Consider the following 17,358-nt stretch of genomic DNA (forward strand, 5'->3'; position numbering starts at 1 on the left):
AGATATTTCAGAAAAAGATTTTTAGCAGCCATTTTTTAAAAATTCAATATGACCGCCATATAGACATCTAGGCAAATGCAAACATTGATTTTCTAACTCCATATACTATAACCTTTCCAAAAATATATAGCTTAGCAAATCCCCTAAAAATTCCCACTAAGGTTAAAAAATTAATGTATGGAACCAGACAAATATTGGCATATTGGCTTCTAAGTTTCATTTTCATCATTATATTTAGAAAAAATAATGGTATCCATCCCTCTTAGACAAATTATGATTATTACCTTTTCTATGTGAGTGATGGGTAATAGCCTCACTGTGTGTATCCGTCTGCATCAGAGCAGCATCTGGTGGTCAGCCTGAGTGATTACAGTCACAAAGATTTCAGCTGAAGTTTATGAAGAACTTAAAATAAAGGAACGGAACGTATTGTGATTCATTACCCCATAGCCGAATAGCTACTATTTAACTGTTAAAATTCATTTCATTTTAAATAGGGGAACCAGACTGGTCATTTTATTCCAGATTCATGTCCAATTTTAAGCTCCAATGAACTAAAAAAAAACTATTTAAACAACAATAGCTTATGTCTCTATGGTAGAAAACAAAATAAGTAATTCAAACAGAGACTCTCCAGAACCAGTTTAGGAAAAAGAACCTTTATTTGAAACGTTATGGAGAGCGTGTGGTGTTTACAGTCCAGAGTTACAGCGTCGATGGCACATGAGACATGAGCGAAGTTGGAGCAGCATTGAACCCACAACCCTTTTCTGAGACACCTCTAAATGTCCAGAAAAACTAAAAATTATAGGCCTAACTCAATTTCAGATTTGTACAAGTTTCAGTTCACTCACACAAACATGGCAGAATTGCACTTTTCAAACCCCAAATTAAAAACAAAAATTCAAGGATTTTATGAGACCCAAGTCTAGTTTTGATGTAGTCCTGGTTTAGTACCAATCAATCTGGACCTGGACTAGATCAAGACTGAACTGGTACAAAATCAACATTAAGAAAATATAAGTTTGATTTTGTGATATGGAGATTGAAAAGTGCCCAGACTGCACAGTCACTGAAATGCATTTGGGTAATTTTCTGTAAAAACTGCAACTAAATTTTAAAAACTCTCACATTTTAGTTACATATTTTGTATTAGACAGAAAATATCCAAACTGCTTTTCATCAAAAACACTTAAATTAAAAAAGTTAAGTTAGACACTAAGTTACCAAAAATATTTTAAAATCCTTTCAAGACGATTGGCAATTTGACAAATCAAAGAATAGATTTTGATAAAACACAAAAATTTCATGTACATTTTTGAGGAAGAATCTACATTAGAAGGTTACAGAGCAAAGTAAAATATAGAAAATGTAAGTGTTTTTGATGAAAATTACATAAAGGCCCTGTACCAGATTTTTTTTTTCAATGTATTTGCCCAAAATGTGCCTTGTCCCACTACAGATATATTGTATAAGCAGCTCTTGAGGTCAAAATAAGTCCTCTGTGCACTGTCTGCATCTAACTATAAAAGATTTTATTGTTCGATAATCAGGAAGTGCAAGGATTAGTTAGCATGCTAGTTGTTTTTTTTAGCATTACAGTGATGGCAAAACTCTGCACTGGTCTCTAAGAGTTGTGAAAAGCTCTTATACATCATGGAGAATACTTAGGTTGCTTGGAATGCATAAGGTAAGAGGAATAACTTTGGACCACTGCAAACTGTTTAAAATGCACTATTTCCGTTTTCCAGGTTTTTAAGACGGTAAAAATCAGGTACAGTGCCTTTAATATTCTTTGCTCATTCATTCACTCACAAACATTGTCCCAAAGCGTATTGTTGAGTACCCCACTACAAGTTAAGATTTATATAGCTTTACTCATATATATATCTGTCTATAGGAAAAACAAACTATTTTAACCAAAAATATGATGATTTCTGACAGAAATAAAAGGTGAGGTTTGAGCCCGTTTCTCACCGGGCTCCTGATAAAATCCTTTACAAGTTCATATTATTTTTGTTTTTTTCTTGTTAAAAGTTGCACTAAAACAGACATGCAGAAAAACAGGGAGGAAGAACGCAGCGCCTCCTAGTGGTTCACGCAGGGATCACACAGTTCGACTTCAGAGTTTTCAGTTGCTCACAGCGAGTTTGGGTCATTTATTTATTTATTTGGGTTATTTATTTATTTATTTATTATTAATCCTAGTCTACATTTCATTTTAAATTTGAAATAAGACATCTAATTTAAATCAGTTTCAAGGACCCTAAATTTAAGGACTAGATGGGCAATTCCAGGGCTGAAATCATACAAATGATCCTAGGGAAGGTAAATGGAGTTTAAAAACACAGTGAAGCACTTCCTGTATTATCACATCGCATTAAGGTGGAGTGTTTTCTGTTTGAGAGAAGAACTTATCCTAAATATGAAGGATTTGGAACTCAAAATGTTTCTGATGAGGAAACAAAATTATAACAGACCAGAGCCCTTTAAAATTGATTTTTAAAGTTAGCATTTCATTACTGGCTCTATTTAAACTCATTCTTTATTCCAAATAATGTAGTGTTTTTATGGCACGTATTAAATTTGTTTCTCAAAATTCCACGTTTCTTAAATTCTTAAACCTTTTCCTTTGCACAAACTCGCTGTGAACAACTGAACTCCTCATTTTTATCATCTGAGGTTTTTTAGTTGGCGATTATATTTTTGCATCAATTTCTTGGCTACAATTAGTTTAATCTTTTAAAATTTTCACCACTTTCAAAGCTTCTCAAATCTTAAACATGGAACTTACAGACGAATAACCACTCATCTCCATCACACGGCGACAAAAATACAAAAACATTAAAAATAAACAAAAAATAAAACTGAAATCATCGCGAAGGACCTTGGACACCGAGCGTGCATGTGCTGTCCAGGAGCGGGCGCAGTTCACAGCGGTGGAGGTACATCAGTCTCTATTCCACCTTCAAAAAAACACCTCCAAAAATTAAAAATAATCCACTTTTTTCATTTTAAGTTTGTAATAAATCCTTGTCTATATGCTTAAAGTCACAGTGGAGGAACAAAACATGGCTATGACCCAGTTTAATTTTGATTTTTTGGGTCAGAATTTGCAGAAGTTGAAGCAAAAAAGCAGGGAAGACTCAAATCCAAGAATCAACCCGGAATTTTAAAATATCCGTTGAACAATTTGAAGTTTTTAATCCCTTTCGATCCCATTTCTTGCAGGGAGAACACAGTACAGTTGTGTGCTTTTCAAAACAGTCTCGGTTAAGTCCACAAAACCCTGCTCAGAATGATTTAACTTTAGTGTCAACGTTATGTGCCAAAGATTTACCATTCGGAAAAGTTCAAGTTCCAAATTTCCAAAAAGTCATTCTGATTTCGACGACAAAGTTCTCAAATCCAGGATCATTTGGCAAAGATGGTGATCGGGATGTCACCAGACCAGAGAAATGTCTTAAATTGAGTAAATTTCAGGATCTGTCCAGTCCAAAGTTGTTGACAAAGTTGCAGTGAGGAGTGAAGGAGCTGTTTTGTTAGACATTTCAAAGAATATCTCATTTTCTGTTGATATTTATTGTGCATTCATGACGGAGGGGAGTGTTGCTTCTTGTTTAGTACTGGTTTAGTTCTGGTTTAGTCCTTTAGATCCTGGGATAGTCTTAGCTTAGTCCTGGTTTACTAGTGGTTAGTTAGGCTATCTTAAAATAATAGTATTCTAGTATTAATGCATTTTAGTTAGTTAGTGGTGTGTGCTTGTTCAGTCCCGGTTCAGTCCTGGTTCATTTCTGCACAAGTTTTAGTTTAGACCTTTTTCTTGGCCCAGTCCAGTTTTAGTCCCGGTTTAGTCCTGGTGTGTATTGAACGCTGGATTTGCTGAGTCTACAGTAGAGGCTTCATCCGGTTTAGTCCCTTATTTAGTCCAGGTCTAGTCCTTTCTTTAATCCTAGAAGATTAAAGCTGGGCTACCTTAAACCTGTAGTACTTTTATTAATGCATTTGGTGGTTGGTGGTGTGCCCTGGTTTAGGACTGGTCTAGTCCCGGTTAAGTCTTGGCCCTATGATATTACATGAGTGGTTTAGTTGGTATAGAATGTTGGATTTTTGCTGAGGCTGCAGAGATTAAGGTTTAGTCCTGGTTCAGTCCTGGTTCAGTCCTCTTTTAGACCGGTTATAGTCCTGGTTTATCTGTATACAAGCGGCTCAGTTGGTATAGAATGCTGTATCAGTTGTCCTGGTTCAGTCTTGGTTTAGTTCTGGCTCAGTCCTGGTCCATTCCTGGTTCAGTCCTCTTGTAGACCTACTTCAGTCCTGGTTCAGTCCTGTTTTACCCCTTATATGAGTGGCTCAGTTGGTATAGAATGCTGTATTTGCTGAGGCTGTAGAGGAGGGGGCAGCTGCAGCGGGAGCAGAGCCTCGACCATATTGTGACAGTGGTGAGGCGGAGTCCCTTCGCTGCTCGAGCTCTCGGCCACTTCTCCTCCGTGAAAGAAATAATCACTCTGCAGGATGAAGCACTCCACCACGGACTGGTTCAGCTTCGTGGTGGAGAGGGTGTCCATGTTCTCAAAGTCCGGGCGCATCAGAGTGGGCCAGAAGCAGATGGAGAGGTTATCCGCAGTCATCAGGGTGGTTTTACTGTGCTGGCTCACCCTAAAGACAGAGAAGAAAAGAGTCAGATGTCCTCCTGTCGTGGATATAATTTGGAATGAAGAGCATTAACACAGGAGTATATAAATCCCTGTGCCAGATGCCCTCCCATCTGTATATATACCTGGTTTAGTTCTGGTTCATTCCTGGTCTAGTCCCTGTTTTTTGGCCCTGGTTTAGTCTGTGATTTAGTTGTGGTTTAGTCGTGGTTTCATCATGGTTTCTTTGTGGTCTCTTCATAGTTTAGTCATAGTTTAGTCCTTGGTTTAGTGCTCTTTTAATCCTGGTTTAGTCCTGGTTTTTCATGGTTTAGTTCTGATTCATCCCTGGTCTAGTCCCTGTTGGACCTAGTTTAGTCTTGGTTTAGTCCTGATTCAGTCCTGGTTCAGTCCCTGGTTTAGTCCTTGTTTGTTACCTGTTGAGGTGGGTGATGATGTATTTAAACACATTGTAATTCACTGGAGGAAACTTCTTCACGATTTCCCTTAAAACCAGAAGTCTCTCCATGTAGTCTACAATTTCTGCAAAAAAGACAAAAATATATGAATTAAGTTAATCAAACAAAAGAGACTGAATTTAAATCAAAAAGTGTAAAAACAAACAAACAAACCCCAAAAAAGTGGAATACAATAAATATGTTGACATCAGACCAGAATCATAGGCAGAAGCAGTGCCTCCTCACAAACAGCAGAGGGCGCACTAGGATTTATAATGAAAACTGTCCCATTCAAATACATAAGATTCTTAAATAGCATTAAGATTCTTAAATAGCATTAAAATAAAATTAAACCAGATGGATTTTTTAAGCATGTGGCATTAATGTGCTGAACAAAAGAACTGATCCTGCGGGGGATTCATTAAAAATATATCCATAAAAATGACCAAAGTTTTGAGATTCTAGGACTCTTTAATCATTTAAATCAGTGGCTCTCAAACTTCTCCCACCAAGTACAAAAAAAATAGATAAGTGTCTAAAGTAAATAAATACTTAAACTACAAAGGGCTCCACATACAACTGGAGGTAGTCTGCATTCCATCTGTACATGTACCACAGTATGAGAAACTTTCATTTGAATAGTCAAATAAAATATTGAACTAGTCAGTAAATATTTGTATCTTTTTTTTAAATAATTGAGCAGTTAAAGATTGTAAATATTTTCCAATTACAATTAAGTTTGAAAATATGCCTTCTCATATCAATTTTATATCAAATGTATTATTTAATTAACTTTAAACTTCTTTAACTCTAAATACTTTCATTTCATTAGGTAATGTATAATCACAATCAAACAAACACTGGTCTGATAGAGGAAATCAAAGTTTTATATCTATTTAGACATTCAAATTATATTTCAGTTATGCTCCACCTGCAGCACTGTTTAATAGAACTTCACTTCCTGCAGTATCCCTCTCTCCTCCGTCTCCCCTGTGGATCTTAACCAGTTCTTGTAATATTTTTAGCCCAAACCTCTCCCTCTCTGGAGCTTCACCTGCTCTGCTCATCCATCACACTAATAAGGCCCTGCTTCACTTCCTGTGTCACAGGTCAGGGGTCAGAAGGTTAAAGTCGGAGCTGTTAAATTCAAATAACTCAACTCTAAACATTGACTCCATTACCCACAAAGAAACTGGCTTAGGAGAAGATAATAAACAGCATAATTTAACATAATAGAACTGGCAATGTGGTAATGAAGATTCAATGTATGTGTCATTTCTTTTGGTAAATGTTAGTATCTGGTAATATTTCAGACAGTTAGAGCTGATGAAAGTCAATCTGAAAACATAGGTGTGATATTAGAACACTGTCATATGCAGGGACCTCTCTGGGGACTGCCCTGAAACTGAGATGAAAAAACTCAGGTAAAAAATAAAAAAGATGAATTAAATTAAATGACCAATGATTACCACTGTCTGACTGAAACTAATTATTTAAATGGTGAAAGTAAAAATGGTCAGATCAGTATTTGGTTAGACATAATGGCTGTCATATATAGATAGATATAGATTAATATAGAGGTTATTGAAGTAAATTTGTATTTGTGACGTACTTGCGGCCTCCACCAGCTCAGGGTGCAGACTGTAGGGGATCAGGGGGTCGGGCAGATCTGCAAAGAACGCCTTCAGTGCTCCGGCCGCCGCGTTTATAGCCACGTCAAGAGCCACGAAGTCTATGCTGTGATCTGGAAGAGAAGAGAGAAAGTTACAACAAATACTACTGCAAAATACTACTATAAATATTACTACAAAATACTATTGCATTCAGTCTATGCTGTGATCGAACGCGAGAGGAGAGAAAGTTATTACCCTTACCAGACTACTCTAATCAGCGCCATGTCCACAACCACAAATTTATGGTCAATGTTAAGCGTTGAGGTTAGTTAGTATTGCACCAATTATAAAAATATTTTAATTGTGTTTGGTCTGGTAAATACTGTTGTGTCCTTAGGCAAGACACTGCATCCACTTACTGGACCTGGTTTAGTCCAAAATTTAAGCCCAGGTTTAGTCCCGATTTTGTCCAGAGCTTAGTCCAGAGCTTAGTCCCTGGTTCAATTTCCGGTTTAGTCCCTGAGTTAGTCTCCAGTTTAGTCTCCAGTTTAGTCTCCGGTTCCCTCCCTGGTTTAGTCTCGGGTCTAGTCCCTGGTCTAGTCCCCGGTCCAGTCCTGGTTTTGCTCTGTTATGATTCAAACACTGCAGTAATATTCCTAACTGGAGTATTTGGCAGGAGTCCAGCTTTGACATGTGTTTCTCTTTACTCATTTCTGCCTCGTCGTTTTGAATCATTTTTTTTCGTCTCTGGGGCGAATTTACGGCACAAACTCAGGTCCTAACTCAGCCCTGTTCCAGAGAAAGACCCGCTCCCCAAAAGTTCACGTGAATGTTTTTAAAATGTCCCAAATCTGGAAGCAATCAACAAAATGGCCGCTTGTTTTTGCAGGCATCTGTTCAACAGGTTTTGCAGCAAGATCAAATTTCAGGGAGTAAAGTTTTTTGCAAAAATTCCCCCAAATTTGTGTCTCTCAGTAAAGGAGGTTGTGGGTTGGAGTCCTGATCTCCCCCTGTAGGAAGGACAAACCATTACCTTGATCGAACAGTTTCTGGATATTGTCTTGGTCCGTTTTGTTCCCGCTGACTCTGTACAAGCCTTCTGTGGTCAAACCTGCAAAAACAAAACAAAAAATCTGATCAAAAAGTGAAATTTTACAAAGCATTTCTGCAAACTCAGCCGAACTGACAGTAACTAAACGCTCAAATGATCAGAATCCCACCCAGTTTCACAAAAAGATGAGTTGAATGAAAACAGATGGACAAAACAAAGCAACAATCTGTAAAGGATTAGAAGGATTTCAAAACACAATCACTCGCCTCCATCTCAGCTTTTGGGAATTATCAACTCTCCAAAAGTTCATTCAGAAAAATATCAAATACAGCACGGAAAATGGGTCAGTTAAAATGGTCGCCAACTGGTACTGGCTTCAAACACTGCAACATAAAATAAAATACAGTCCAGTTACTAACTTCGAATGCCAGTTTCTAGTTTGTTTTTCATAATCCACTTTATTTCTATAGCGCATTGCATGAACATGACAGTTTCCAAAGTGCTGCACAGACGATTAAGCCAATAAAAGAGTAAGGCTGTGTCCGAATGTCTCCCCAAGCCCCTAACCCCTCATTCACTCCATAAGCCTGCAGGATTTATTGGACTCTGTAGTGCTTCATTCACGCAGAGATTCAGACACACAGCTCACTACATTCGGGTCACGTGACTCAAGCTTGTGGGTGGGAAAAAAAAGGCTAAACTCTGAAAAAACTTGATTTCTGTTGTAAATAATGATCAGATTGGACTGACACATAAATATTTAGGACAAGTTTTTCTCAAGATGGATCTCACATAAACAGACTGGATTATTTGCTTTATAACTGAGATGTTGAAATTATCACTCTTAACAGCTCGAGCTAAAGCAGCATGTGAGGACTACTGTATTTTCTGCAATATTAGGCGCTCTAAATTAGAAGGCGCACTGTCATTAAATGGTCTATTTTCAAACTTTTTTCACAAATAAACCGCACCGGACTTTAAATGAAACCCAACAGTGTGATGGGTGAGTGGTTTTGTTTGTTTGTGGCGTTCACGGTGACTCTGGGCTTTGTTCAGTTGTGGCGTGTAGGGAGGGTGCTGTCTGGGACCAACGGATACAAGCACCAAGAATCTCGGACTTCCGGCCATTGCGCAATTCATACTGGGAAGGATTTTCTGAAAAAGTGAGCATCAAACCACCATGTTTGTTTTCCCAGTGGGATGTGTCTGTTGTCAAAGTCGATCTTTTCTAGTCTTTTGAACCATATCACTTTTTTTTCTGGTTCTGATATTGTCATATTTTAGTTTTGGGATTTGGACATCGTTAATTGTGTGGTTGTTGGATGTCTTAACAGCGGAAAATGGCTCAAGAAATTCGTTTGCGATCTCCATAGATGCAAAAGGAGTTGCACACATCAAAAAAAGATGTGTGTGACTGCAAACCTCTGTTCAAACTGTTTCCCTTCCCAGTGGAATTGAAAAATAGTGAAAGGTGAAGGCGATGGGCAGGATTGATCCACGGGAAGGACGAAAAAGGTCATCTTTGACCGCCTAAATCATCCCGAGTTTGCAGCGAATATTTTGTAACCTTGGTTACGAATTTAAAAAGTCAACGCCAAAAAAAACGAAAGGCACCAGCTGTTCACCAAGAAACACCTTCCACTGCAAAGAGACCAAGACTTAATGTTGCTGTAAAACTACAAGAACAAGAAAGTGCGAACTCTTCTTCTTCTTCTTCGTCTTCTGAACCTCTCGCTTAAACGGGATCCCACTTTGATGGCGCTCCACATACAAAATGTTCGCTGCAAACTCGGGATGACAGGAAGTCCGAGATTCTTGATGCGTGTATTGTTGCCGTGTTCGCAGTGACTCAGTTGTTCAGTTGTGTCTAGAAGTGGCACACTGCGCTCGCTTTTTCAGTTCGTTCCTCCGTTCCGTTCCTCGTCGGCGTGGAGTGATGAGTGTGTCTGTGGGTGTTTTTCGTTGTGTGGTCGCTGTCTGCTCCGTGTGTGTTTGTGTGTTCTGTGGGTGGTGTGGCTTTGTAGTTTACTGAAGTCGTACTGGGACACCTGAGTGGATTCGTGTACAGGGCGCTCTGGATTGTGGGGCGCGCGGTCGTTTTTTAATGAGGTTAGAGGCTTAAGAGTGCACCCTATACCCCGGAAAATAGGGTAGGCATGGGATGATATTGAAATTTAGTGTCATGATTATCATGCCCAAAAGAATTACGATTAACAAATATATCACAATAATTATTTAAGTTGCTGACAGTTTAAAAATGGATATGAATAATTATATTTTTAATGTTATGAATAAGTTCCATGTTTAAACAACTTTTATATGATCAAACTTTGTTGTAAGTGAAAACAACCACAGTCTAGTGAAGATCATGATGCATAAGTAGCTTTTTGGTGATAAAATGGCTTTGTTGGCAATTCTCATGATTATTTAAAATGTCCCACAAGCGATTATTGTCTTCCCTTTTTATCACAATGGCTAGCACCAGTTACACCAGTTTATTTATGAGTGTTTAATTCACAATCAGGATCAACAGTGCCATACACCAGAGCGTTGCAATAAAATCTTAAAATAAATTCTAAAATGAACAAGAAGCCAGTGCAAAGACGCAAGAATTGGTGTGATATGTTCTCATTTTTTGGTTCCTTTTAAAGTAAGTGCAGAGTCATAAAATCAAATAGAGGTGGATCAATAGGAGAAAACCCAACCCTGTAATAAAAATACACTACATTTATTACCACTATTGAACAGAACTCGATAGTGGACTCCCTAATCAATGACACCAACAAAGTACGTTCACTGAGTAACTTTAAACACTGAGGCTGAGAAACATTTTGGGCAAAGCAATTGTCCTAAACCTGCTTTAGTGTCCTGGTTTTGTCCCAGTTCAGTCCTGGGTCTAGTCCCGGTTCAGTCCTAGTTGTGCAGATGTAACCCATATTATCACATTTGTCCCTTTTTAAACTGCTTAAATATTTCAGAGGATTGTGTCTCTGATTTCGTGTCTAAAGAGAGGAGGATATTTGATCGTTGTTATCAGATCCAAGCTACTTCCTGTTCCCTCGGGCCCTACTTCCTGTGTGCGCATGTCCCTATCAGCGATACAAAACACACGACAGCCACACATTACAGAAGAGATAACAGAGGCGTCCTCCACAATCATACGAACTGGACGGGTGATTAGTAAATTCAAAAATTCAAATGGAAAAATGTGTTTTCAATGGAATATATAAACCAAATTATATAGACAAACAATGAGAAGGAGAGAAGGACTATTTAAAACCTCAGTTATTGTTAATAAACTATCATTTCGGGGTGGTTTTTTGTTTGTTTGTGTGTGTTTTTTTATTTTACACAGGATACTAGGCTACTGAAAGAAGTAATCTATTTTTTTGCAAGGAGACTTGATTCATGGGATGTTTTAAATTGCGAAAATCACAATTAAATAATATTTACATCAAAGTGTTTGATTCATGCTTTAAATAAAATGCTAACTGTTAATGTTTACCGGTTCAGTCTTGGTTTAGTTTTGGTTTAGCCTTGGTTTAATCTTGGTTTAGTCGCTGCTTCATTCCCTGCTTCAGTCCCTACTTCAGTCCAGTCAGTGTCAAAGCGTCATTCTAAAGTAAAGACAAACTCATGTAAAAGTGATGAAATAAATTTCACGGTTTTTGAAACTTTGAGCCTCGAGCGACAAACCAATAAAATCTGCCCAAAAACTCTTCTGTTCCTCTGATACAAAGAGCTCTCTGTCTGAACCAGGACTAAACCAGGATGAACCAGAACTAAACCAGGATGAACCAGAATTAAGCCAGGACGAACCAGGACTGAATTAGGACTGAACAAGGACTTTTAAAGAGGATCATTTTACTTAGATGACATTTACAACCTCTTCAGGCTTGTTTTTGTGTCTTCAGTTTTAGAGAAAAAATTTATATATATTTTTTTCTGTTAAACATGTGTGAATGAAACAAAACACAACTTCAGGTCTGTTTATGATGAAGAAACTACATTATAACAGAGCAGAAAATGGTGTAATATGGGCCCTTTAAGGATAATATACTTTTTTGCTTCTAAATGTGTATATGGTGTTTTAATAGTTTTGTCTACTGTAATTTTGCATCTTTGTGGTCAAAAACTGTTAACAAAAATGACAAATTATCTATGTTTTGGGGTTTTTTTTTGTAACTTTATTTGTATGTATTTATTTTTATCCCTCACTGCCACATTACCAAGAGTGACAGTCTGCCCTGTTCCGCTGAGCTGCAGACAGAGTAATGGCAAACACACCTTTCTCATTCACATAAACAGTTTCAGAGGTAAACAACAGCGATCTGGAGTCTAACCCACAACCTCCTCACTGAAGGGAGGAGACGGGCTAACCACTCTACCACTGTGGTTAATCATGAGGTTAATTTAACGCGTGGTCTGTGTGCTGCAGGTCAATAGTAAAATCAATACATGTTTTGGAGCAGAGGCTGTGCTTTTAATGAGGGTCAGAGGAACACGTGTGCTCAGAGGAGAAAGATATTTAAAACACACAGCTCAAGGTCTGGAGATGGTCCCATTGCTCCAGACCGGTTTAACCCAGAGACACTGAAGCATGGGACAAATGCAGATTTAACCCAGAGACGCAGAAGGATGGGTCTGGTCCCTGGCCTAGTTCTCTCCCTGGTCCCTGACATAGTCCCTGGTCTCTGGTTTAGACCCTTGTCCGGTCTTTGGTTACTGGTTTGTTGGTGACTGATAAGCAGTGATGGAGGGGCAGATGTCTGGTCCCTGGCTTAGTCCTGATCCTGGTCTCTGTTCTAGTCCCCGGTCTAGTCCATGGTCTAGTCTGTGGTCTAGTCCGTGGTCAGGTCCTGGTCCCTGATCTGTGGTTTCTGGTGCGTTGGTGACTGTGATGTGCAGTGACAGAGGAGCAGATTTCTGGTCCCTGGTTCTGTCCCTGGTCTCTGTTCTAATCCCTGGTCTAGTCCGTGGTCCAGTCCTGGTTCCTGATCTGTGGTTTCTGGTGCGTTGGTGACTGTGATGTGCAGTGACAGAGGGGCAGATGTCTCATTCTAAAGCTGTGATTCAAACAGATGGAGTTTTAAATATAGAGCAGAGCCTCCAGACAAAACCACTGAGTTAAAAGGACATAATCCCATAAATACACTTTTGTCCAACTTTATAATGTAATTTCCCTGTCAGAGCGTTGGGTTTAGAGTGAATGCATATTTCTGTGTGTTACTTTTTTAGTTGGTAGACTTGTTATAATTGGAGGGCTACAATAAACCAGGACTAACAGGTCAAAATCCAGGATTAAACTAGGTCTAACCCAGATCTAAACCAGGACTAAACCTGAGCCCAAATTCACAACAAACCAAGGACTAATCTAGGTCAAATCACTAAAACAGGTGAAACAGGCCCAACCCTGGTCTTAACTCAGATCTAAACCAGGTTAAAGCACTAGATTTAACCCAAGTCAAAACCAGGAACAAATCAGGACTAACCCTGGTCTAAATCAGGACTAAATCAGGATTAAACAAGGACTAAACCAAGGTAAAACCAGGTCTAAACCAGGACTAAACCAGGTCAAAACTGGTATACACCATGATTAAATCAGGGCTAAAGCCAGGTCCATCCCCAGGTCTAACCAATGACTAAATCAGGTCTAAACCAAGTTAAAGCACTAGATTTAACCCAAGTCAAAACCAGGAATAAATCAGGACTAACCCAGGTCAAAACCAGGACTAACCCATGTCTAAACCAGGACTAACCCATGTCTAAACCAGGATTAATCCAAGTCTAAACCAGGACTAAATCAGGATTAAACAAGGACTAAACTAAGGTAAAACTGGGTCTAAACCAGGACTAAACCAGGTCAAAACTGGTATAGACCAGGATTAAACCAGTACAAAGCTCATGTCCAACCCCAGGTCTAATCAATTTACTAAACCAAGTCTAAACCAGGTGGAAATCAAGTCAAAACCAGGTCTAAACCATTACTAATCCAGGTTAAAAAAAAAAACAGGTAAACCCAAGGCCAACCCCAGGTCTAACCATTGACTAAACCAAGACTAAACTAGGACTAAACCAGGTCTAAACCAGGTCTCAGATACTGGCCTCTCCAGTCAGAGAACACCCCAAGAGCTGCAGTTTTGGCGATGCAACGTCTGACCCGAGACAATATTTTAGACGCATTTTGGCAAGAGTAGAAGGAACAAATACATTTTTATCTTTGGGTGTGATTTTCAGAGTTGTGTCCCTCTCTCTCCCTCTCCCTCCCTCCCTCTCTCTGTGACGCTCGTGACTTTGTGAATAGTTTGAGAATTATAGAATCCTGAGGCCGATGTAAAAATAGAGGAACAAAAACAGGCGAATGGTGACACAGCTGCTCCCACTGACCTCCCCTTAGGCACCGCCCTCCGCTCTCCACCATCCTCTCCATCTCTATCCCTCCATCTCCTCTTCTCTTCCTAATTTCACTCTCCAACACTTCCCTCAGCTCTCTCCCTTCATCCTTCTATCTCTCTCTCTTCTCCATTTTTCTCTCCCTCTGCTCTCCTCTATTCCAACATCTCCCTCTCATATCTTTATCCTCTATCCATCTTCCTCTCTTCTTTATACAAGCTCTATCTTTATCCTCCTTTTGTCTCCATCTTTCTCTCCTCCTTGCACTTCTCTCCATCATCTCCTTTTCCATTTTCTCTCCCCCTCTCTCCCTTTCTCTTACTACCAACCTCCCTCAGTGACTAATCTCCCTCTCTCGCTTCTCTTCTCTCCTCCTTTCCCTTTCTCTCTTCCCTCCCTCTTTCCTTTCCTTCCCTATCTACTTGTGTCTCTCAAACTCTTCCAGGAAATCATCTGACACACACATTCTCAAACAGCGGTGACTCATTTCTCTGTCAGTTCATTTCAAAGTCCACCCGTCCCTCCCAGTGACATCACAATGACATCACAGTTTATCATAGCACCCGTAGGTCTCAGCGTCTGTGTGTTTAAAACTTTAGTCCTGGTTTAGTCTTGGGTTAGTACTGTTTTGGTCTTTGTTTCATTCTGAAAGAGACCAGGGTTAGTCCTCGAAGCAAGAAAATGTGTAAGGATTTCAGCTTTGAGTTTGTAGGAGTCAGGATGTAAAAGAACGGCTTTAGACCGAGTTTAGACCAGGTTTAGACCAGGTTTAGACCAGGTTTAGACCAGGTTTAGACCAGGTTTAGACCAGGTTTAGACCAGGTTTAGACCGGGTTTAGACCGGGTTTAGACCGGGTTTAGACCTGAGACCTGGTTGAGACCTGGTTGAGACCTGGTTGAGACCTGGTTTAGAAATGGTTTAGAATCTGGTTTAGATTTGAGACCTGGTTGAGACCTGGTTTAGTTGTAGTTTAGACCTTAAACCTGGTTGAGACCTGGTTGAGACCTGGTTGAGACCTGGTTGAGACCTGGTTGAGACCTGGTTGAGACCTGGTTGAGACTTGAGACGTGAGACCTGAGACCTGCTTGAGACCTGAGACCTGGTTTAGACCTGGTTTAGACCTGGTTTAGACCTGGTTGAGACCTGGTTGAGACCTGGTTGAGACCTGGTTGAGACCTGGTTGAGACTTGAGACCTGCTTGAGACCTGCTTGAGACCTGAGACCTGGTTTAGACCTGGTTTAGACCTGGTTTAGACCTGGTTTAGACCTGGGTTGAGACCTAGTTTTGAGTAGCTTTTGTGGGGTCCTTTGGAAAGTAAAATGATGCTTAACTATGGTTTATTTCCCTAAAAAAATGTCATAATTTGTTCGCTAAAGGAGCATCACATTTTTGAGAAAGCAGAAAAAGAGCAGAGGGACAGATGGAGAAAAAGAGGGCGCGAGAGAGAGTGACAAAGAGACAGAGGGAGAGTGTTAGTGTTACAGTGACTCATGAGGGTCAAAACAGACAAATCTCACAAGACGGTTCTGTGCTTCTGCTAAACTCAAGCTGTCACTGCCACATTTCCGTGTTTAAAGAGCGGTTAGCCCTCGCCTCAGAACAAAGACTCCTCTGGTTCTATTCCCAAACTGTTGCAAAATTCAGCAAAACATTTAAACAACTTTTTAAATGGGCCTAGTTTAAAGTTTTCAGTTTTAGAAAGCACAAAGGAAAGTCTAGAAACCAAATAAAAGTACATTATTCGATTTCTATAAGATAAAAAGTATATACCTTTCATATATATTTAATGGATTCACTTTGACAAAGGACAGTTTTGGCCTTAAGGGTCTCAGGAGGAGCAGAAGAGAAGACGTCTGAGTTTAACCCTGAAGCCCTCTCTCCACTCTTCTCTTTTTCTCGCCTTTACCCCTCCCTCTCCTCCTCTTCTCCTCTCCTCCCTCTGGGTCTCTCCCTCTCTCTATTCTTCCTCTACATCTTTCTTAATCTCTCTGTACCATCCTCTTCTGTATTTGTATTTGTACTGGCTGATATCGAAACAAAGTCTTCAATATCAGAATCTACTGCTATGATAATCGATACTGATATTCTATACCGATAATTTTTGTCTCTGAGCACTTTTTTTTAAACAGATGTTATAGTGTGTTATATGACAGTAAGTTATACAAACATGTATTATTTTAGGTTCCAGTTAAACGCATGTTATTATTTTTACAGAAATATCGTTATCGGCAAATATCGGACCAAATATGGGGAATCAGCTCCAAAGAATCCATATCGGCGCATCCGTAGAGTAAATGCAAGTGTAAGTCTCTCCCTCTTTATTTCTCTTTGCGTCGCCTCAAAGTCTTCAATATCGGTATCAACTGCTATGATAATCGATACTGATATTCTATACCGATAATTTTTGTCTCTGAGCGCTCTTTTTAAACAGATGTTAGTGTTTTATGACTGTAAGTTATACAAACATGTAATATTATTTTCGATGCCAGTTAAATGCATGTTGTTACTATTTTTACAGAAATATCGGTATCGGCAAATATCGGTTATCAGCCACAGCAGCGGGCCAAATATGGGGACTCTGCTGCAGAAAATCCATATCTGCGCATCCCTAGAGTAAATGCAAGTCTCTCCCGCTTCATTTCTCTTTGCGTCATCTCAAAAGTCTTCAATATCGGTATTAACTGCTATGATAATCGATACTGATATTCTATACCGATAATTTTTGAGTTGTTCTAGTTTCTGAGCGCTCTTTTTAAACAGATGTTAGTGTTTTATAACTGTAAGTTATACAAACATGTAATATTATTTTAGATTCCAGTAAAATGCAAGTTATTATTTTTACAGAAATATCAGTATTGGCACATATCTGTTATCAGGCAGCAGGTCAAATATGGGGACTCAGCTCCAAAAAATTCCATATCGGTGCATCCCTACAGTAAATGCAAGTGTAAGTCTCTCCCTCTCCCTCTTTGCGTCACCTCAAAGTCTTCAATATCGGTATTAACTGCTATGATAATCGATACTGATATTCTATACCGATAATTTTTGAGTTGTTCTAGTTTCTGAGCGCTCTTTTTAAACAGATGCTAGTGTTATATGACTGTAAGTTATACAAACATGTAATATTATTTTAGATTCCAGTAAAATGCAAGTCGTTATTAGTTTTACAGAAATATCGTTATCGGGAAATATCGGTTATCAGCCACA

The 17,358-nt window shown here is 39.2% G+C and overlaps 1 protein-coding gene across 1 annotated transcript in view; it reads right to left on the bottom strand.

Moving 5' to 3' along the window:
* Nucleotides 1-643: 643 nt before the first annotated feature.
* Nucleotides 644-17,358, bottom strand: part of arhgap5 (Rho GTPase activating protein 5) — a 40,953-nt gene continuing 24,238 nt past the window's right edge. The window contains 4 exon segments of the mRNA XM_055157040.1: nt 644-4,659; nt 5,072-5,177; nt 6,705-6,836; nt 7,739-7,816. Of these exon segments, the coding sequence (XP_055013015.1) occupies nt 4,341-4,659; nt 5,072-5,177; nt 6,705-6,836; nt 7,739-7,816 (635 nt within the window). The 3' untranslated portion in view covers nt 644-4,340.

Source organism: Boleophthalmus pectinirostris, unplaced genomic scaffold (assembly GCF_026225935.1).
Source record: "Boleophthalmus pectinirostris isolate CB_2022bp ecotype Guang Dong unplaced genomic scaffold, ASM2622593v1 HiC_scaffold_10, whole genome shotgun sequence".
Taxonomy (NCBI): Eukaryota; Metazoa; Chordata; class Actinopteri; order Gobiiformes; family Gobiidae; genus Boleophthalmus; species Boleophthalmus pectinirostris.